Source organism: Miniopterus schreibersii (genome assembly GCF_964146895.1).
Source record: "Miniopterus schreibersii genome assembly, chromosome: 19".
Taxonomy (NCBI): Eukaryota; Metazoa; Chordata; class Mammalia; order Chiroptera; family Miniopteridae; genus Miniopterus; species Miniopterus schreibersii.
Window position 1 is genome coordinate 2,305,400 of NC_138119.1, and position 21,467 is coordinate 2,326,866.

A 21,467-nucleotide genomic window follows, 5' to 3' on the forward strand; every position below is an offset into this window, starting at 1 on the left:
TCATAATTAACTTTATACATTTCCTCCTATATTCCCTTGTTTCCCTACTCGCCTGTGGTGGACCTGACCCAAGTTAGTCTCCTCTTTAATATAAAAAATGACCCACGGATCTTTTCCCTGCTCCTCTCATTCCCTGTGTCACATACGACCCTTTTCTAGCTTATGCTCAAGCATCAAAGACGGTATCATTTACACTAATCAGAGTTTCTCCACCTGTATGATGACAGCCTAAAATTTTGTTTTAAATTATCCCTTTGCTGGCTTCAAGGTTAGGCAATTATTTATACGCTGTCCCTTTTAATTTCAGAAATGTCAGATGCTTCTGAACACAGCGTGACTTGGGCAGAGGAGCGTGGCTGGGGCGAGGCTCTGCGCTAGGTGGCACACGGCCTTCGTTCATTTTCAGCCCCGCCGTGCAGTGACGGCTTCGTTAAGTGCGGGAGTGGTTTAAATGGTGCAGTTGGTAAGCCTTTAGTCCATGCTGTATGTTAATGTGCACTCAGCGAATTTTAAATGACCATGAACCGTCACTGTTTCACAGAAGAGGTCATGGTCCCGCTGGCTCACAGTAGGGCTTCAGGGCTGATAGGTCCGCGTTCTGCTCGTCCTTTCCCAGGGCTGAGCGTCAGCCCCGCGTTGGGCCTGTTCAGTTTCTCTCTTACGCAGTGACTTACACTTATTCATTCTAATATGTTAAAATAACCTCTTTAAAACAGATAGCGTGGCATTCCTTTGGAAATCGTTTACCCAAGATACACACTTCTGCGCTTTTTAAAGTAGATCTCACTGAAGGTTTAAACGAGCGATGAATGTTACCGAGTTTTTGGGAAAAGTTGTGCCACCGCAGTGTGGGCCAGTGTCATTGTCTAGATGTCGGGCTCCCCTTGGCCCTCCCCCCTTTGGAAATGTTAACTTTGTGGGTTTTTACCCAGGGGCCCAGATCATTGTTTTCCGTATCATTTTTCCTCTGAACCTTTTTTTGTCTTTTGTTTCTTATAGCTGATTTATTCAACTCCATTTTCTCATTTTACCTTCACTTGTAATTCTGTTGGATGCCCTGTAATTTGGTTTTCTTTTTTTAAATGAATTTTATTTTTATTGAACCTATTGGGGTGACATTGGTAATAGTTCTATAGGTTTCAGGTGTACAGTCCTATAATGCATCATTGTGTATTTCCCGCCACCCCAAGTCTAGTCCCCTTCCATCGCTGTTCATCCCCGTTACCCTCTCGTCTCCCCCAGCCCCCTTGTGGTTTTCATTCTTTAGATGATTGTATGGTTTCAGCATATTGCCCGAGTTTGATCACCTCTCCTTTCAGATCGCCCTGTTGTAAAATGTTCTGTCCCGCACCTCTTGCGCCTGCGCCTGCGGCGCTCCTGCGCGTCCCCCCCCCCCCCCCCCCCCCCCCCGCTCGCCTGCGGCCCGTTTCCCCGGCGCTGCGGGAGCCCCCGCGGCCCGCGCTCGGCCGGGCGCCGCCCGGAGTCGGGGGAGGCCCGCGGCCGCCTGGGGGGAGCCAGCCAGTTACACCTTTCTTTTTTTTGTCAGATTGGCAAAAAAATACATTTTTTGGTGTGTCGTGGAATTTTGGTACTCAGTTTCTGTGCCGGGAGAGGAAAGGCCGGGAACGGCTGCCCTGGAGCTCGCGCTGCTCACCGGGAAGCCTTCGGTTCCTGCCCCGGGCCCGCGGAGGGCGCTGGGCGGTTCTGCCCGGGCGGAGGGGTGGCTTCCCGGTCCGGGCTGGCGGTGCCCGCGGCCGCCGTCGGAAGGACACCCGCCGCGTGGGCGTGGCCGCAGCTGCCTCCGCGGGCCCGGGTTGGGTCCGGGATCGTCCCGGTTCTTTAGGGGCGGCCCCTCCCAGCCGCCGCCCTTCCGCGGGCCCGGGTTGGGTCCGGGATCGTCCCGGTTCTTTAGGGGCGGCCCCTCCCAGCCGCGGCCCTTCCGGCCCCGCCCGGCTCTCGGCCTCCTCGGGCGTCTCGGGGACTCGGGCACCCTCCCAGGGGCTCCCCTTTGCTTGTTAGCCCTGCTGCTCCTGCTGACCGCACCCCAAGACCCGGCAGGCCGCCTTCCTGGGACCGTGAACCTCACCCGAGGGCAGGGCCGCGAGCCCGGGAGCGTGGGGACCGGACCGGCTCCGTCTCCATCGCGACGCCTCCAGGCAGCGCCTCCCGCGGAGCCTCCCGCGCACCCGAGGCTCCTCTTGTGACGTCGCCGCCCACAGCGGCATCCCCGTGCTTCCAGGGGCCTTCCCAGCACCGCGCCCCGCCGACCGGGTCCCGCCGTCCCCGTGTCCTGGAGGACCGGCAGCCATCCGTCAGGGCAAGCCCGGGGCGCCGAGGAAGCCCGGCCGGGCGCAGGGTCAGCCGGGGCCTGGGCGCCCGGGTGTGCAGCCGCCCCGCCCAGACGTGTCCGCCGGAGAACTGTTTCCAACTCATGCGCTTACCTACCCGGGGTATCTGTCGGGCTAAAATGCCTTTTTCCTTCCGTGGAAATTTGGTGGGTTCCTGTTTCTACTCAGTTACCGAAACAGACCAGAAAACTCAACCGCATTTATTTTCCGAGTCTACTTTGAAACACTTTCAAACTTGCAGGCGTCGCCCCGCCGCGCAGAGCGCGCCCCCTGCCGCCCGCGCTGGGTGGCGCCCCGGGCGCAGGCTTCCCGCGGGAGCTGCGGGCGCCTCTGGGTGGGAAGCGGGGGCCCCAGCGCAGGGCCGGGGCGGCGGGGCGGCGGGGCGGCGGGCGACACCCTCGGCGGGCAGGCGGCCTCGGCCCCGGGCCCCGGCGCCTCCGGGCTCTGAGCGGCCGAGCTGGGGCGCGGGCTCCTCGGCCCGGCGAGCGGAGGCGGCGGGAGCGGCCGCCCCCGGGACCCGCCCCTGCTGCTCCCATCGGAGCGCGAAGCGCCCGCGCAGCCCCTCGCGGGGGGTCCTGAGCGCCGCCAGAGGGCGCCCCGAAGCCGCCGCGCCGGGGCCCGGCATCAGGGCGGGGCCCGGCCGGCCGGTCGCAGGCGGCAGTCCCGCCCCCCAGCGCCCCGAGGCAGCGGCCCGCAGACCCGCTCGGACGGAACCTCGCCTCCGCCCCCCGCCCCCAGCCGAGCGGTCCGCAGCGTGGCCGCCGCTCCTGCGGCCGCGCCCAGGACGAGCCGGGACGAGCGCCGCCGCTCCCCGCCGCGCGGGCTGCCCGGGGCCTAGAGGCGGGGGCGGGGCGCAGGGCGCGGGGCGGTCCCCTCTGCCCCGCCCCCAGGCCCCCGCCCCGCCCCCCAGGCCCCCGCCCCGCCCGCTCAGCGCCGCGGCTCGGGGGGCGGGGCGCCGGCGTCACGTGGGGAGCGCGCGTCCGGGCGGCGTCGCGGGCGGGGCGGGGCCGGGCGCTCGTCGCCGATCGCGCGACGTGACGCGCCGCCCGAGGCAGGCCGGGCCCTGAAGATGGCGGCGGGCACCCCGAGCGGCGCGGCCCGGCAGTAGCGGCGGGACGGACTCGCCGCGGGGGCGGGCGCCCCGGGAGTGGCAGCAGCGGCGCCCGGACTCGAGGATGGTAAAATGACCCAGGGCAAGAAGAAGAAACGGGCCGCGAACCGCAGTATCATGCTGGCCAAGAAGATCATCATTAAGGACGGAGGCACGGTGAGCGGCCCGCCCCGGGGCCCAGCCGCCCCCGCCCCGCCCGCCCGCCCGGCCGCGGCCGCCGTCTCGGGCCCCGACCCCCGGCCCCTCGCCCCCCGCGCGCTCCCCGCCCGGCCCGGCCCGCGGCCTCCGGGGCCCGCGCTCGGGGAGGAGCCGCCGCCTTGTCCCCACCCGCCGCCCTCCCCGCCGGGCCCCCCGGGGCCTGCGCCCGGGCCCACGTGCGCCTCCGCGGGGGGCTGCGGGGTGGGGGGCCGGGGGGCCGGGGCCGCGCCGCCGAGGGCCCGGGAGCGGCGCCCGCCCGGCCATATGCTGCGCCCCGCGGCCCCCGCGCCCCCTCCCCGCGGCGCCCGCCCCCGGCTGCCGGGCCGGGGAGCCGCGGGCCGAGGGGGGCTGTGGGCTCCCCCCGAGCGGGCGCCGCGGCGGGCACGGGCCTGGGCGGGCGGAGCAGTGGCCGCGTCGTTCCCAGACCCCTGGCGCCTTAGGAACCAGCTGCTAAGTGGGACCGTGCCGCCCAGGCCGCGGGCAGGGGAAAGTTTTGCTTTTTAGAAACAGTTGCCGGCACAGTGAACTCGACGCGGTGCGCCGCGGTCAGCCGGCGGGGTCGGGGGGCCTCGCTGGAGATGCGTCGCCCGGACGCCCCGGCCGCAGCCCCCCGCTGCCCGCTGCGGCCGACGGGCCGGCCGAGCCCGCGCCCCTCCTGCGAGTGGCCCGGCTCCCTGCCCCCGCCGCGGGCGCCGCGGAGGGCTCGCCGAATTCATTTGAAATAAATATATATATGTTTTTTGACATTTCAGAATACGGCCAGTCAGTATGCTAACATTTAGAAAGCTTGGGACGTACGTGACAATTTCAGAGTATAATTTTAGTTAGCTGTCAAGTTTCTTAGGTGTCATAGATTTGACATTTGGTGAAAAAAGAAACTGCAGTTCAAGCCCTCAGATCCTGTTGTACTTGAATGAAAGCATCGCTCTGGCTGAATCAGGTGTCGATGGCCCTGGCTCCTTTGAGCAAGTTGGTAAAAAGTGCCTGGTGGAAAGAGACATCGCTTGAAAGAATACTGGACGCCTTTGTCCACCATGGGGACTTGATGTGTTAAAGTCTTAAAAACCTACACATAGAAGCAGCACAGGGTTGTATTTTATAAAAGCAAGCGATAGGTAAGGTCCGTGTGCTTTGTAGATGGCCTGATGAAGCTGATCAAGGAAGGCACCTTCCTTTCCTGGTAAAGTCAGTTTTGTTTCCTCTCTTTCTAGATTTGACTCACTCAACAGATGCTTTCATTGCTCATCCTTCGAGATTTGAGATTCTTTATCTTTTTTTATCTTGCTATTTATCAAAGTTGTAGTGAATTCATAGCTTGCTTTTGGACACAACTCACGACATTTTTAAGGGCACAGAATAAAGCTTTTGGAGGGCTGTGGACCTGAGGATATTACCACTTACCCTCTTGATGCAGTTAGGTTGCACTTTCCCCTCACAGAGCGCTGGAGAGCCCTGTAGAATAGAGGCTCTGTGTAGGCTGTGAATCCTGCAGGGTCTAGTATGTGAATTTAAAGTGGTAAAAACACATTTAAAGTTTTAGATAAAAAAATATGTGTGCCAACACAGTCCTACATTATTTTGCTATAATTTTATTTATTCCTATATATGATCAGGAGATATTTCTATCAGGAGATATTTCTGTAAGTGTCAGGGTAATTTTTTGCAGAGTTTGTATTTTAATCCACTGGAGTTTTAAATGAAAGAAAAAAAAAAAAAACAACATTAAAAGTAAAACTTTTGTCCTGGCCCGTGTGGCTCAGTCTGTTGGGCTATGTCCTGTGCACCCAAAGGTTGCTGGTTCAATTCCTGCTCAGGGTGCGCGCCCACATTTCAGGCTCAATCCCAGGTGGGGGCCTGCAGGAGGTGGCCCATTGATGTTTTGCTCTCACATCGATGTTTCTCTTTCCCTCTCCCTTCATCTCTCTCTCTAAAAATCAATTTTAAAAATAAATAAATTATAAAAATAAGTGAAACTTTTATAATATCATAGATACGACTTTAAAATGGCATTTGCTTGTTGGCCTCTACTTGGAATTGGTCAGACTACCACTATTACAAACATTTTTTAAGAAAGGGAGTAAAATTGCCATTTGATACTGTTTAGTTCTTCCTGTGTGTGTGTGAGTTGCACCAGTGGGTGGATTCATTCAAAGCTAAGTGTCTGAGGATGTGGTTGTGCAGGACAGGCTCTCAACAGTGGATCACGGTACTACTCTCACCCCTTCAGTTTTTTTGCTAGTGTTCAGCAGTGTTAATAAAGTTATTTTGCTTTGTTCTCTGCTGATGTCATTTTGGTAAGCCTGATCAGCCAATTTTAACATTCATCAACAGGACTTGTAATGAGCTGTTGATGATTTGTCAGAAAGTTATAACAGTGTTTAACAATTGAAAGTGAGCCCTTCAAAATGAACCAGGTTAATCATAAGTTCCTGTATTTCATTTGGCTTTGCAGCCAGGGTAGAGCTACCACTAGGTCGCCTGTTTTGAGTTGTACATAGTTAAGGTAAAGGGCATGAAGATGTGTGATTCTATAGGGTGGCGCAAAGGGGGTTTACAGTTGTTCATGGAAAATAATACAAAAATAAATAATAATAAAAGAATAAACTTTCACGTAATTACAACTGTAAACCTATTTTTGCCCACCCTGTATATCAGGAGTTCTTTCTTGGGTCTGCTCACCTTGAACTTGTTTGCACAATTTTCCTTGACTTACATTTCTCTAGGGAGGTTCCCAGAAGGGTCCATACTTCCTGGAAGGTTAAGAACAGTTGTTCAGTTCGAAAACACCATAATTCAGTATAGAAAAATTCCACAGGTTAAATTCAGCAAATATTTCATCATCTGTGCATCATTTCACTGATGAAAGTATTGCGATATTATCGCATTATCATAAATTTGCTTTCTGCAGTATCCAATATGTAGAAATAAGTGTTTTTAGTTAAAATCTTAACGTATGTAACATTTTGATATATCTCTTATTCAGTGTGGACCATTAAGGACAGATGAATTAAAAAGTGCATTCTGACATTTTAGAATACTTTCAGTTTTGGGGGGGAGATTAACTGCTTAAAAATATTTTAAATGTATCTTTCAATTACAGGTGACATACGATATTGTATTAGTTTCAGATGTACAGCAGGGATTAGACAGTCATGTACCTTACAAAGTGCTCACCCCAGTAAGTCTAGCACCCATCTGGCACTGTACATCATTAGTATATTATTGACTATATTCCCTGTGCTGTACTTTACATCCCCATGACTATTTTTATAACTGGCAATTTGTACTTCTCAATCCCCTCATCTTTTTTACCCAACCCCCTAGCACCCCTCCCATCTGGCAACCATCTGTCTGTTCTCTGTATCTATGAGTTTGTTTCTGTTTTGTTCATTTATTTTGTTTTTTAGATTCCACATATAAGCTAAATCATATGGTATTTGTCTTTCTTTGTCTGACTTAGTTCACTCAGCATAACACCCTCTAGGTCCCTCCATGTTGTCACAGCTGGTAAGATTCCCTTTTTACGGCAGCGTAATATTCCATTGTGTGTACATATGTGCCACACCTTCCTTATCCATTCGCCTGTCAGTGGACACTTAGGTTGCTTTGGCATCTTGGCTTTTGTAAATAAGGCTGCAGTGAACACAGGGGTGAGGGGTACATAATATCTTTGCAAATTAGCATTTTGGGTTTCTTTGGATAAACACCTAGAAGTGGAATTGTTGGGTCATATGGTAGTTGTAGTTTTAGTTTTTTGAGGAACCTGCACTCTGTTTTGCACAGAGGCTGCCCCAGTCTGCATTCCCACCAGCAGTTCCCTTTTCTCCACACCCTCCCCAGCACTTGTTTGTTGACTTATCCGTGACAGTTATTCTGACAGGTGTGAGGTGATCTCTCTGTGGTTTTAATTTGCATCCCTCAGATCTTTTCCTGTGTCCTGCTTGGAGAAGTGTCTGTTCAGGTCTGCCCATTTTTTAATCGAATTGTTTGTCCTTTTGTGTAAAGTTGTATGAGTTTCGTATGTTTTGGGTGTTAACCCTTACCAGATACGTCACTGGCAAATACGTTCTCCCCTTCTGTAGGTTTTCTTGGTGTTTTGTTGATGGTTAGATTATTTTCATGTATGACCAGGTTGTGTGTGAGCCTTCCTGGTGGAGGCTAAGCTCCAGAGTTACATTTATATCTTATCAAAAATAGAATTTCCCTTACAAGTTCTCTTAACTCTGCTTTTTTATATGCCCTTTGTTGTTTTATGACACAGCTGTGGGACTGCGGTGGCTCTGACAAAGTAAAGAATGCACAGATTTTCCCATGCAAGTTGGTAAAATGATTTTAACGAGGAGATAGAGGGCAAGGTGTGAGCTGCTTGGTTGAAAATAAAAACTGAGCAAAATGAAATATGCCCAGAGAGGCAGAGCCCCAGGTTCTTACTCCTGGTACTTCGGATGTTATGCACCATTAACTTGTTCAAAATCTGTTTTTCTAGCCTCAAGGAATAGGCTCTCCTAGTGTGTATCACGCGGTTATCGTCATCTTTTTGGAATTTTTTGCTTGGGGATTATTGACGGCACCCACGCTGGTGGTAAGTAATCTTTTATCACTTACTTTAAATCTCTTTCTCTGAAGTTCCTGGGTGGGGAGTGAGGCAGCCCGTTTCCATTCCCCTGGTTTATTCTCCCTCTCCTGCTGTCACCGTCCAGTACTGGAGCTGACTGCTGCAGTTGTCTCGTTCAGCCCCTCCATCTCCCTTGCCGTTTGGGGGCTTGGCAGAGTGATTTTGGGGGGGAGCATGTTTAAGCAGGGGCTCCACCACTGGGCTTGGCAAGGGTGGAAAGGGTTCTGACACCGAGGGGCTTAGGCGTCATTCTGCAGGACTGTTTGGAGATTCATTCATGTAGATGCATTTTCCACGTACAAATTTCTTTTAGTTTAAGCTCAGGATCTAGAGGTAATCATGTAGAAAGGTGATTCTTTTCACAGGCCTGAGCTGATTTTACCCAAACATTCCCAGCTTGGAACCTTAGAAAACACCTCCTTGCCAGACTGAGCAAGTAACATGCTAGCTAGTGTTCTGCCGGTGTAGACGAGGGAACTGGAAGGAGGAAGGAGTTAGTGTAGACGAGGGGTGTCACCGGAAGTCTTATCCAAGATGTGTAATTAGGGGAACCGTACAGTTTACCAAATCCCAGGAGAACAGACTTCCAAGGAAGTATACTTCCTTATGTTTTCCTGAGCTTGTCCATTGTTACACAGAAAAAGTTTCTTCAAAAAGGTTAATAAATAAATTGGATGATCGCATAAGTAGATTGAAGTTGTCTAAGAAAATTATGTTCCCTATTTCTTGGCATGTTTATTATATGACCACGCAGTCAGTACTGTATCTACACAAAATGTGGATCTCTAAGTTATGTTGAATATACAGGGCATGTGGATGAGTGCTGCTACAGCAGGATTGGGAAGAAAAGAGAATCTCAAATAAATAAATTCTTTCTGTAGTGAACCATGCATTCATTGCAGGTTAGACTCACTCCCTGAACTGGAACCTTGTCTGACATGGTCTGTAAGAGAGTCGATGTGTGTCTGGGTTGTGATTCTTTCCACGGCTCATTTACCTGGAGTGGGTACCAGTTTTACATAAATGGGTTTTCAAAATACTTGAAAGTGGGCTTTCAAAATTGATCTTTCTTGTTGAATGATTCTGATGGGAATCTTTTCAACGTGAATTTACACCTTTCCTCCCCAATAGTCCAAGTTCACTGCTTTGGAGCTTCGTTGGCTGAGAGGAGTTCACTGTGACACTGGCAGCTTCACTGTGTTGTAATGAGCTGAGGTCAAGGGCCCGGGTGCTGCCCCAGCTGGTTGCACACTTTTACACTAGCTCCAGGGCACACGTTTGTAATCTCCCAGCGCAAGGTGGAAACTGTCTGTGGTTTGAAATCCCTGAGCTCTGTAATAGCAACCAGTCCACGTGTTTACATTATCACAGCCCCGGCACAGCCCTGAGCACTTTAATGCATTATCATGTTTAATCCTCAGCACCACCTTCGAGCAGTGGGGTATTTAGACGCCTGATATGAGAAAACGAAGGCTCAAGAGTTAAGCGTTTGCTGCCTACTGAGATAGTGAACTATGGTTGTGGTTGGCGTTTGGACCCAGCCTTCCTGTGCCAGGGCTCAGGCATGGGGTGCCAGTGGAGCGGTTCCGTGTTGCAGGCCATGGGTCTGGGCCCAGCTGCTGGCCTGGTAGATTCAGTGTTGGCCAAGCTGCCAGCGGCCCTCGAAGAGGTGGGTTTCGGGGAGGAAGGCACTGAGTCCTGGCACTCGGATCTGTTTTCTGAAGCTGATTCTAGACACTGTGCGCTAGAGTCACAGCAGAGTTTAAGTTTCAGTGTTTTAAGTTGCAAAGATAGTTCTTAATTCATTTAATGGACAGCCAGTCTTAAGACATATTAATTATAATGTTTGGTTTGGAATTTATGATAGCCTTAGTTTTTAGAATAAATGTGAAGTTAATCACTCAATTTCTACTTCATGTGGTTGCTGTTATCTTTGTCTTAAAGCCCATAGAGCTTGTAGAAAGCTGGCCCTCGTGGCATGCAGACCAGAGGCAGCGTCTGAGTGCAGGGCCTGCCCTGGGAGGATGACGGCCTCCCAACATGAGGTTTATGTTAGCGACAGAAGGACTTTATACTGGAAAACGTTTTGAAGAGCTGAAGTGTAATACTTTGAGAGGTTATGACCATAGGTGTTGAGTCAGCGATTAGTGACTGGATTAAATAACACACTCCATAAGGAGAACTACTGAGAGCAGGTCTAAGGCTCCGTAATGCTGAGAAGTCGCTTCCCTGTGACCGACCTGCAGTTCTGGAGACCCCAGACCAGTGTTTGCTGGTCCCAGCTACTTGCTGCAGGCAGCCCTCAGGCACTTAGTATTTGTGGACTATTTACTCCACTCTCAATTTTTTTAAGTTCTTATAACGTTTCATTTCTAGTTTTCTTTATTTTTACATGTGAGTTAATTGTGGAATTTCAAGTTAATGGCAGCAGTAGAGGAACTGGAAAGGGAAGGGGCATTCGATCTCTTGTGAAAGTTTTTCTGGCAAGATGTCAGGAAGCACACTCAGCAGTTTTCTGCCCAAGGAGAGTCCCCACCCTTCTGGCCTCCTCTGCTGTCTTACTGAGGGACAGTGTGGCACAGGGAGGAGCCTTGGTCCAGCAGGAGCTCAGTTGTCCGTCTGTAAAGTGGTGACCTTACCTACTGCAGAGTGGTTACAGTGAAGTAGAGAGCAGGGACAGCCTCTGGCACAGGCAGGGAAACGTAGCTGCCGCTTCGTAGTTCCCGGTTACCGTTCCTCCAGCTGCTCTTTGGGCCATGGCTTCCCGGTGGTTCCCCGCTACCTAGGGAGCAAACCGTGCCCGGGGGTCTGACAGCTGGCCTGAGAGGCCAGAGTAACTCACTAGACATTTTCACAGGTTGGGATCTTTTCTCTTATTTATGAATCTTTCTAGATCCACTTCTTGGCAATTAAAATTTCCCCGTTACTCCGTTACTCCCCCAGTCTTCTGTCTTAGATATCTGATCATCTGTACCCGTCCGTAAGGGAGTGACAGCAGCCGGTTCTGTGTGGGAGGCAGACCGGCGAGGTGATGACACAGCCTGGGCTCGCAACCTGACTTCCTGTGCTCAGTGTCAGCTTTGACACTTCCTGTGTAGCCTGCACAGGACGTTTGACCCCGTGTTACCTCACAGGGCCCTTGTGAGGGATTAAAGAACACGATGTGTGTCCAGTGCCCACATTGGTGCCTCGGGCTCAGTGAGTGCCCATACGTGTTTGGTGGTGTCAGACAGAGCTGAACGTTTATGTGAAATAAAATGAGGTTGTGTTACGAGGGGATGTTTTAAAATGTAAATATAGAGGTGGTACTGAGACTAAAATGCAGCATGAGATTTTCCGTGATTTTTTACTCTTCAGGTGTTACATGAGACCTTCCCGAAACACACATTCCTGATGAACGGCCTCATTCAAGGAGTAAAGGTACATGAGTCGTACATTCGCATTCGTACACCTGTGTGCACACACATGCAGTTAATGTACTGGCACTGTCTGTGGTCCTGCCAGTATGTTAAGTTGGTTAATTGAGTGACCCACTAAGTGTTAATTGTCACAGTTGGAGTATATGTTGGGGGATTACTTAAGTGTTTAAACTAACTGGGTTTTAAATCTAACTTGACTCAAATGTAGCCAACTGTGTACACTGATAAATCCCATCATACCAGATTCCCCATATGTTGGCATTTTTATTGCAGAGATCTGAGTGCTTTTGTAAACTACCAGTAGGAATATAAATGGAAGAGAAAAGAACTATTTTAGAAATGTAGAAATATTAAACTTTACCAGGCTGCATGTTCTTTATTCTAGATTTCATTTAACCAACAAATTTTGTAAACAGGTAAATAGCTTATGAGAATAAAAACATGTAATTAATACAGTATTCTTTCTGGAACCCTGATGTGGCATTACTGGCGTTGAGAAATCACTGAGGCGTTTCATATTTAATACACAACCAGACCCTGCGGTAATTCTAGAGTCCTGGGAAACCCTAAAATTACAGATAAGAAATAAGTTGTCCATCTACGATGGTTGATATACTTATTTCAGAATTAAACTTGTTTAAAATTCTCCTCATAGTAAAATGATTCACTTTTGGCTCATCGTATGCGTCATGTACACTTGCTTTCATCTGCCTTCTGTCAGGGTTTGCTGTCGTTCCTCAGTGCCCCCCTTATTGGTGCTCTCTCTGACGTCTGGGGCCGGAAGTCCTTCTTGCTGCTAACAGTGTTTTTCACGTGCGCCCCCATCCCGCTGATGAAGATCAGCCCATGGTATGTGCGTTGTCAGGCTGTAGGATTAAAGAGCACTTTCTGCTCATTATTTCCGAATGTCCCCTATTTATTTCACTTTTGGGTTACCCTATTTAGGTAGGTTTTAATTGCATTCTTTTAATTTAGTCTTTGACACAGGTAAGTGGAGTAGCACGTAGGTCATAAGGTCTCAGGACTCGAAGCTGCGAAGGCAGTGATACTTCAAAAGTTCAGATGCTCACACGTGATTTTAAAAACTAAACAGCAGCATGACACAGAAACTTCTTGTTTGGAATCATAGTTTTTTAAAATACCTGGTTCACGCTTTATGGTAACGCTTCTCAGTTGTAATGTGAGTGCTGCCATGGTTGTTGCTATGTGAAGACTGAGTTACTTGTGTGGCCAACATTTAAGGAGCTAAAGAGAACGTGGAGGAGCATCTAGTTTCTATATAGAGGCTCGGTAAACACAGGTTTATTTACTGTTTTGTGTTAGTGCTGTGGGCGGTAGTGAAGGTTGAATTGTAATAGGCTCTGTTGCTGTTTTAAGTAGAATTAACAAAGCCATTTAAAAATTCAAGTTTGGTAAAAGATTGACCTGAAGACACTGATTTTAAGTTTCCTGCCCAGCAGCTGAGTTGATGTTTTCGTAGTATCTATAGAGGAATCAAACTGCCCCGTGAGCTGTTGACGGCAGTGAGCCGTCCTTCGTCTCAGTCACTGTGGGAACACAGGCAGGGGAGGCCATAGGAACTGTTCTCATCATCTCCTGTCCTTGTCTTTCAATCCAGGTGGTACTTTGCTGTCATCTCTGTTTCTGGGGTTTTTGCAGTGACTTTCTCCGTGGTGTTCGCATACGTGGCGGACATAACCCAAGAACATGAAAGAAGCATGGCCTACGGGCAGGTGTGTGTGCGTGTCTTCTACCTGCATGTCTGCTGGGAAGCCCCTGGCTTGTTTCTAGGACAGGGAGTGCACGTCTTTGCGTGACAAGGGTATTTCCACATAAATCACATTTCATAATAAAATCATCCCTTTAGACTATGTTAAACATTTTTTTCAGTACAGGGCCTTGTAAGTTTCGATAGTAGTCACACGTCAGATTTGAAATGACAGTAGAATATTTTTACATTGTTGAAGTTCTTTTGAACGTTATACTACAACTAAGGAGTTACTTAAATATGTCATGAGTCAATTACTGATATTCAGTGGCTGGTCTAAAATCAGCAGGCTAACACCCAGCTCCGAGACCAGCAGACCTGTCTGTGACTGGGTGGCCCTGTGTCATCCCTCACGTTCTTTAGCCTTTGCGTTGTGTGTGTTCACAACTCTGAAAATGCAGGAACCACGTGCCAGCTAGATTAGGCCACAGGTGATAGAGTTTTTAGCTAAGACTCTGATCCTTTTCCTTCCTGCAGGAGAGTATGTGAGGCACTGGGCAGGTGGGGGGGGCAGCAGGGGCTGACACCAGTTAGTCTGGTCACAGTGTCCTGACACGTCTCACCTTTGACCTTGCCTTGCTCCAGGTGTCGGCAACATTTGCCGCGAGCTTGGTGATCAGCCCAGCCATCGGAGCGTACCTTGGACGCGTGTACGGGGACAGCCTGGTGGTGGTCCTGGCGACAGCGATCGCGCTGCTGGACATTTGCTTCATCCTTGTGGCTGTGCCCGAGTCTCTGCCTGAGAAGATGCGGCCGGCGTCCTGGGGGGCGCCCATCTCCTGGGAGCAGGCTGACCCCTTCGCGGCAAGTTCGCCCTCTCCCTTCTCTTTGGCAGAAAGTGAATGCGAGTTGGCAGCAGAGATGCCGTGTGACTCTCTTTGGGGAAAATAATCTGAGCTCCTTGTGAGGCTACTTTGGGGGGGGTGGTGAAGTAAACTAACGAAAAAGACATCTGGGTGTCTGTCTGGGCGCTGCCCAGATACCTCCGCACGGTCTCAGCGGCGGTTCAGCACTTGGGTACAAAGGCTCACCCGTGTCTCTCTCGCTCTAGTCCTTGAAGAAGGTGGGCCAGGACTCCATCGTGCTGCTCATCTGCATCACGGTGTTCCTCTCCTACCTCCCGGAGGCGGGCCAGTACTCCAGCTTCTTCCTGTACCTCAGACAGGTGAGCCCTGTCCCCGGGCGGCTCCCTCACTGTTCAGCAGCATTCATCCAAGGGAGCTGCACTGGCGGAGGCCTTTAGCAACAAGTCCCCTGTGCACACCCGCCCACTGGCATTGCTTCCGTGCCACACGGTCAGGGTGGTTAGAGTCTGTTGCTTTCTTGCTCCTGCGGGTGATGGGCTAGAGCTTCAGGCCACTTGGAGACGGTCTCTGATCTGGTGCATGTGTTAGCAACACGGCTGCCCAGGGAGCGGTAGTTTCCCTCCTGCACCAATCTCACTGGCAGAGAAAAACTCTACTTGTGAAATGGATTCTGAGTGCTGGACAGCTGTCTCCAGGTTCATAAATGGAAACAAAGGGATTTAGATTATTTAACCTGAATTAAGTAGGTATTATGTTTAGCACATTAACACGTTATAAATCCTGGTTCTCAGTGAAAGCGGATCCTTTCAGAAGAATCCTTTGGTTATAAATGAGTAGTTTGGTTTTATTCTGGCCCATCTAATGTTAATGGACAAGAGCTGCATTAGTGTGGTGTTTACTGTACTTTATTTACTAATGTAACTTTTCCTGGAAACTTCTAGATAATGAAGTTTTCACCAGAAAGTGTGGCCGCCTTTATAGCAGTTCTCGGCATTCTCTCCATTATTGCCCAGGTGAGTTTCTCTTGGACAGAGTGATGTCATAGAGGGTGGAGCCTGGCTGGCCAGCCAGATGGGCCTCCAGTGATGCTCGGGGGATGGGGTCTCGGTAGAGTCACCCTGTCAGGCTCTGTGGGTTACAGGTTCAGAAACTTAAATCTTGTCCGGTAGCTAACATTGATCAGATTTTGGGGACTGACATATCAACATACGATGTATAAGTCAGATTATTGATTTACACCAGGGTATATACCTATATAAAATGAGGAATTTTATATTTTTTGTTGACTCATTCATTCAGCAAATATTTACCATATGGCAATGAACTTACTAAGTCCCTGCAACCAGAATAAAATCTAGACCTGACATGGCCTCACTTCTGTCTCCGTGTGGCGTGCACTAGGCCATGCCCTCCACGCTGCCCCTCTCCTCCCACCTTCCTCCTCCTCTGGCTGTCCCCTGAGGTGCTGCCTCAGAAAGGCTGTCCCTGCCCATCTGGGGTCAGGCAGCACCCGTCACTACCCTGCTTGCTTTTCTTCATGGCAGCACAGCCTGGGACTGTCTCGTGAAGTGTGCTTGTGTCCGTCTTCTCTCCACCAGGAGGTAACCTTTGGCTGGCCAGCACTTTTCCCTGTTCATTGACCCACACAGGTCGCTGCCCTCGGGCCCAGAGTACAGTTGGTCATAGTAGGTCCTTGGCAGATATTTGCCTGACTGGCCAGTGCTGGCGTCAGTTAACTATTAGCTGTTATCTTGGTTACATCATAAATCATTTAATCTGTCTTCAAAATGAGTTACACTAGATGGCAGGACACTACATCTTTTTTCTTTGCACACCATATACACTAAGTGGTATGTCCCATTATCGTTGAGAACATTATGACATTTAAAATCACACGTGCTTTTCATAAACACTTAAGAACTCATGCTGGGTGCTGGGGATACAAAGATGAGAGAGAAGTCCCTGTCCTCGAGGAGAGAACCAGCATCCCGAGCAGCGTGCCTGTGAGCAGGAGGTTCCGCGCTGCCTCCTCTGCGTGGCTCCCCTGTGGCTCTAGTTGGAGACTCAGTCCTCTGGAGCTCAGTCTTGTGCTCCCCTGATTGAAGGGAGAGTCTCAGAGGAGAGAATGCTGAATCCTAATCGTTCAGGAATCCTTTGCTTCCTACTAACTTGTGATTAAATCTGATTAAACTCATTTGTAAATAACTGTCTCATTTCAAGGAATTTTACACTTGGTGATTGTGAGTTTCAGATGTCAGCCAGTCATCAAGTAGTGATTTCCTGATTGTCTCCATTTCTTCTTTGATGGACTTACTAAGCTCTCTTGTGCGGTACATGTAATACCTTAATTAGAATAGCAAAAATATTTTCCAAATCACTGCAGAATTTGTTCACTTTGAAGGAAAATGAGAAACAGGAAAACCCATCAACTCACAATAGTGTCTATTAAATGCTTGCTCTGTGCCAGGCACGGTGCCGAGCACATGATGTGGGCAGGACAGTTGGAAGTGGGTGCCGTGACTGCCATTTGGAAGGGACACTGCAAGAGACAGTGTCAGGGTGGAGTGACCTGCCAGGGCCACACCACCAGCCAGGGTCCTGACGCAGGCTCTTCGCCCAGAGGCTCCGTCTGTGGTCACTGTACCGTCCTCCCAAACCTGCTTGTCAGCTGGCTGGCTGAGCGCACAGCACCACGGTGTCAGCAGTGGATGACCTGAGGCGAATGCTACACCAGTGACTGCAGTTCAGGTTTTTCTTACTCGGGAATAAGCATTTCAGAGTAACTTGGACCTGTAACTTTTCATAGTTAGTACATGATAGGGATCCCCGAGTCATTGGTTAGAACCCTTTGACCCCCTACTTTAACCTCTCATTTGAGGGGTGCTCAATAGCAATGTACAGAATGAAGCTCACCTTTCTATTTCAGTTTCCCAAGTTTCCCTGGCTCTGGATCTGCCAGCAGAGGGCCCGCGTCTCTGCTGCTGTGACCTGGGGGGATGGTCAGATACCTTCAGGGCAACTGTTGCTGGAAAGGCAAATGTAGGAACATGTGCTAATCCTCTTGATATAGGTTGAAAGTCACCAAAAATGTTTCCTTTTTAAAGTTACTGTATTCTGACAAACCATTTTGGTCTTTCTTTTCCCAGACCATAGTCTTGAGTTTACTTATGAGATCAATTGGAAATAAGAACACCATCTTATTGGGCCTGGGATTTCAAATACTGCAGCTGGCGTGGTATGGCTTCGGTTCAGAACCTTGGTAGGTGTAATTATCTTAATTTTCTTAAAAATGTTGGTGTTTGCCTCTTTTGTATTTCTTTTCACTTTGAGATATATTTGAGTTTTTGTAGTTTTTTATTTGCTTCTCAACTGGAGCTTAGACTTCAGTCTCCTCCAGTGCTTTTTCTCTCTCAAACTGTGTATAATACACATCTCTTCCTGTGTGTTAATATCCTAGGATGTGAGGACAGAAAGGTGACATTTTATAGCTGAATCACAGGTTTTTGAGATTACTGAGCCTTTGAATCTAATGAGCATTTAATGCCTCAGTGAGTTTGTGTCATTAGGAAAAAAGCACATAATCCCATAGCAGCAGGGCCCTGAAAGTTAGTGTTACCTTTTCCATTTCTCTGGTTAGAAGTCAAGTAGCCCCAGTGATAACACCGATGGCAAACCAGGAGTCTGGGAGGAACATCCAGCAGTTCTGGACCAGCTTCCTGCAGAGATACGTCTGCCCTGGTTGCCAGGCTGGCTCCCTGGGGAGGGGAGGGGAAGAGGAGGGGGATGCCCACGTCCACCTGTCCTCAGGTGTCAGGACTGAACTCCAGTTTGCACCAATGTTCCACAAACGCAACACCTCTTTGGACTTGGTGTGCTGTCTAGTCTAGCTTTTAGGAGCTGTTCAGTTTATCTAAAACATTTTAAACATCAAACCAGGAGCATCCAAAGTTTTGATCAAATCCGTGACACCTCCGCTGAATCAGAAGTTAGTGGGAGCCTGCGGGAAGTACTGACTTCACGAGTTTGGAAGCATTTCGTGTTTGTTTTTCCCCCCACGTCCGAGGGAGGGAGAATCTTTCCGGGACCTAGTGACAGGTTTCCCAGCACACAGAGCTCATGTGGTGCCGGGCAGGTGGGGAGCAGGGTGTCAGCTTTGCCGCTCTGCCCGCAGGATGATGTGGGCCGCGGGGGCCGTGGCCGCCATGTCCAGCATCACCTTTCCCGCCGTCAGTGCGCTTGTGTCCCGAACTGCTGACGCCGATCAACAAGGTGAGCTGCTGGGAGAGAGCTGTGAGCACAGAATGTTCCAACCCTGTGTCCTCTGCTGGGGTGGAGACAGAGCCTTGTCTCTCACTGTGACCCCCTTATATCCGACGGTCAGTTTTGTTTGCTCTGATGCACTAGACACCGGGGACCCTCACAACCCTGTGCAAGTCTCACGGGTTCAGTGATCTAATAAGCACACAGGGCAGACATTTCTGTTGTCTCAGCTTTGTGGTGGGAACATTTAATTCCTGAAGGCTAGTAATTCTTTGCAAAGGCCAGTAGTCATGGAACAGGGGTCTTACAAGCGGCAGTGGCCACTTGGTTGGTAAATGAGGAAGGAAAGCAAGTCGCAGTTTAAACGAGAACAGCTCAGGGACAGATAGGTAGGAATGTATGTCCCCTCTGATTAAATGGGAACACAGCTGCCCGGGACACAGTGACAGTCGTGCTGGTGAACTCATGCCTGGTTCTTAGCCTGGGAGCTGTCACAGAGGACTAGAGCTGCTGCCCACTTGGTCCTGCGCCACCCCCACCCCGAGCTCCCCTCTGCACAGCTGGTCCCTGCACTTGCTGTGCCATCAGTCAACCGCAGCCTCTGGGGAAAGCTCTGGGTTTTGGTCATTGGTGCTAGTCTAGAGCAGCCGGGAATCTGTGGTGCACTAAGCGATCCACTGTTCCAACCATCTAGGTGTCGTCCAGGGAATGATAACAGGAATTCGAGGGCTGTGCAACGGTCTCGGACCAGCTCTGTACGGGTTCATTTTCTATATATTCCACGTGGAACTGAAAGAGCTGCCGATGACAGGAGCGGACTTGGGTACAAACACCAGCCCACAGCACCACTTTGAACAGGTAAAGATAGTTCATTCAGCTGCTCATAAAGGCTGTGTGACATTCTCACTATTTGAGATTGACTAAAACACTTAAAAACCAAAGCCTGATTGGCTGTGCATACTTTAGCCAACATAGACTGCTCATCAGTTTCCTTGCTTTAGCAGAATTCTTCACTCATCTTGTCACCAGCTCAGACTGGTTTTAAGTTAATAAAGTGGTGGTTTGTGGGTAATCCCACGGGTAGGACTGGCAGTGTGAGTTCTGGCTAAAACAAAGGCCTGTTTGCGTCTTCTCATGGCCACAGCACTTTCTGTTCCCCACACTTGAAGTCACTCAAAAAATGCTCACTGGTTCTGCCCCTGCGGTCAGTAGTTTTGAGATCTCTGCTGTTTTCTTCTTGAAGGGAAGACGCAAAGAATGTGTCCAGCTTTTGTGCTCCAAGTGATGGTATTTCTGCACAGGCTGTTTCCTTGGGTCAGGTGTCCCCCAAATTTCATATTGAGACTCTGATAGTGCCCCTTTCTCCTGGAAAGGGGATGCTTTTTCTAACTGGCTTTAATGCTGAGAGGAGCAGCGGCTTATAATTTAGTAATCCATTATTACTGAAAGATAATCATCTCTTCTTATGGGCAAAGATGTTTATGCAAAAATGCTAATAGTTTTCTTTCTTCCCCAGAATTCCATCATCCCGGGCCCCCCCTTTCTCTTTGGAGCCTGTTCGGTGCTGCTGGCTCTGCTGGTGGCCTTGTTCATCCCGGAACACACCAACCTGAGCTTGCGGTCCAGCAGCTGGAGGAAGCACTGTGGTGGCCACAGCCATCCACACAGCACACAGGCACCAGGAGAGGCCAAAGAACCCTTACTCCAGGACACGAACGTGTGACATGTGGTGGCCGCAGTTGCACCTGTGGGACTGATGTACATTCCACTTCCGTCTGTGACACGCTTTGAGGGTGTCTAAGAAACGTATCTGCATGGACTCCTGGGAACTCGAGAACGAACTGGACGGTTTTCCAAAGATGTTACAATTTCTTTTGAAAAGAAACCTTTTGTTTATTAGCACCACTTTCTTGCCACTAAGCTGTTTGTTTTATTATATACACCCTTCCATTAAAAGCTCTATATGTGACTTCTTAGATACTAGCAGCGTCTCTGCTGTCATTTCTCCAGGGTTGAGCTTTAGCTGTTTGTGCCAACTCGCAGCACAGATCAGGAAGTGTGGCTGTGGACCTGTTCGTTTCTAACTGTAAAGCCCTGAGTCAGGTGGTTCTATTGCAAAACCATGGGTCAAATAATTCAAAGCCTTAATGCAGATGCACTAAAGAAAGGTAGAGGAATTGTTTGCATTAAACAAAACTTAAGAAAAGTGTACTAAATCTGAATCACGTTTCAGGCCTGTTTTGTGTGATTTCATTTTAAACATCCTTCACTGGTTTTAAATAAAATCTCAGCCATGTAGTTCATTCAGTTGCGTGTTTTGAGCCTGTAATCTACATGTTGGCTCAAAGCTGTCCTCAGCTGCTTACACCACTATCCTTTCCTGTCTGCATAATCATAACCTCAACACTTGAACACATAACCTAAAATATATAGTAAAGCTGGTAGCCTTGAAATGTCAACGTGATACCTATACGTAGATAAGTATATATAGTGGCCTTTCAGGACTGTCACAGTAACACTTTATTTACAGAGCTAACGTTTGTCCTAAATTTTCAGGACCCTAGAGGAGAGCTTTATACAATTACTGATGTGAATTTCTCTAAAGTGTATATTTTTGTGTCCAGTTATATTATTTAAAAAAGTGTTACTTTGTAAAAATTGTACATAAAGTATTGTATAGTTTACACTGTTTTCATCTTGTGTGTGATTATTGCTTAATGCTTTTTAAACTTGGAACATTCACTTATGGTTCAATAAGGTCTTAAGAGAAATGTAAATATTCTGTTAATAAAATTAAATATTTTAATGATTTTTTTTAAAGAAAGTCTCGATCTGTGATTCCCTCTAGGGTCTCTTTGGCTTTGTCACCATAGTATTTCTACAGGAACAAATCACAGCTTTGTACCTTTTCTGAATCCATTTCTTTCCCTTCACTATGAAAT

At 49.4% G+C, this 21,467-nt stretch overlaps 2 protein-coding genes across 3 annotated transcripts in view; one reads left to right on the forward strand and one right to left on the reverse strand.

Moving 5' to 3' along the window:
* Positions 1-21,467, reverse strand: part of LOC308549519 (spindle assembly abnormal protein 6 homolog) — a 126,760-nt gene that overhangs the window by 81,081 nt on the left and 24,212 nt on the right. The window lies entirely within an intron of this gene.
* Positions 3,388-21,209, forward strand: MFSD14A (major facilitator superfamily domain containing 14A). Of its 2 annotated transcripts, XM_081122220.1 has the most exons (12): positions 3,393-3,615; positions 8,144-8,239; positions 11,630-11,692; positions 12,413-12,540; positions 13,310-13,424; positions 14,045-14,263; positions 14,511-14,624; positions 15,207-15,278; positions 17,412-17,524; positions 18,437-18,534; positions 19,220-19,383; positions 20,042-21,209. In XM_081122220.1, the coding sequence occupies exons 1-12, from the start codon at positions 3,532-3,534 to the stop codon at positions 20,246-20,248; spliced, it is 1,473 nt and encodes a 490-aa protein (XP_080978346.1). In that variant the 5' UTR covers positions 3,393-3,531; the 3' UTR covers positions 20,249-21,209. The 2 variants fall into 2 exon arrangements, with proteins under 2 accessions (XP_080978347.1, XP_080978346.1); XM_081122221.1 differs by lacking the exon at positions 19,220-19,383 and having other exon boundaries at positions 3,388-3,615.

Excerpts from the sequence above, each read along its gene's own strand:
- MFSD14A (XM_081122220.1), top strand. The coding sequence starts at position 3,532 with ATGACCCAGGGCAAGAAGAAGAAACGGGCCGCGAACCGCAGTATCATG. Across the intron at positions 8,240-11,629 it reads TGACGGCACCCACGCTGGTG|GTGTTACATGAGACCTTCCC; the intron begins GTAAGTAATCTT and ends TTTACTCTTCAG. Across the intron at positions 14,625-15,206 it reads TCTTCCTGTACCTCAGACAG|ATAATGAAGTTTTCACCAGA; the intron begins GTGAGCCCTGTC and ends GGAAACTTCTAG.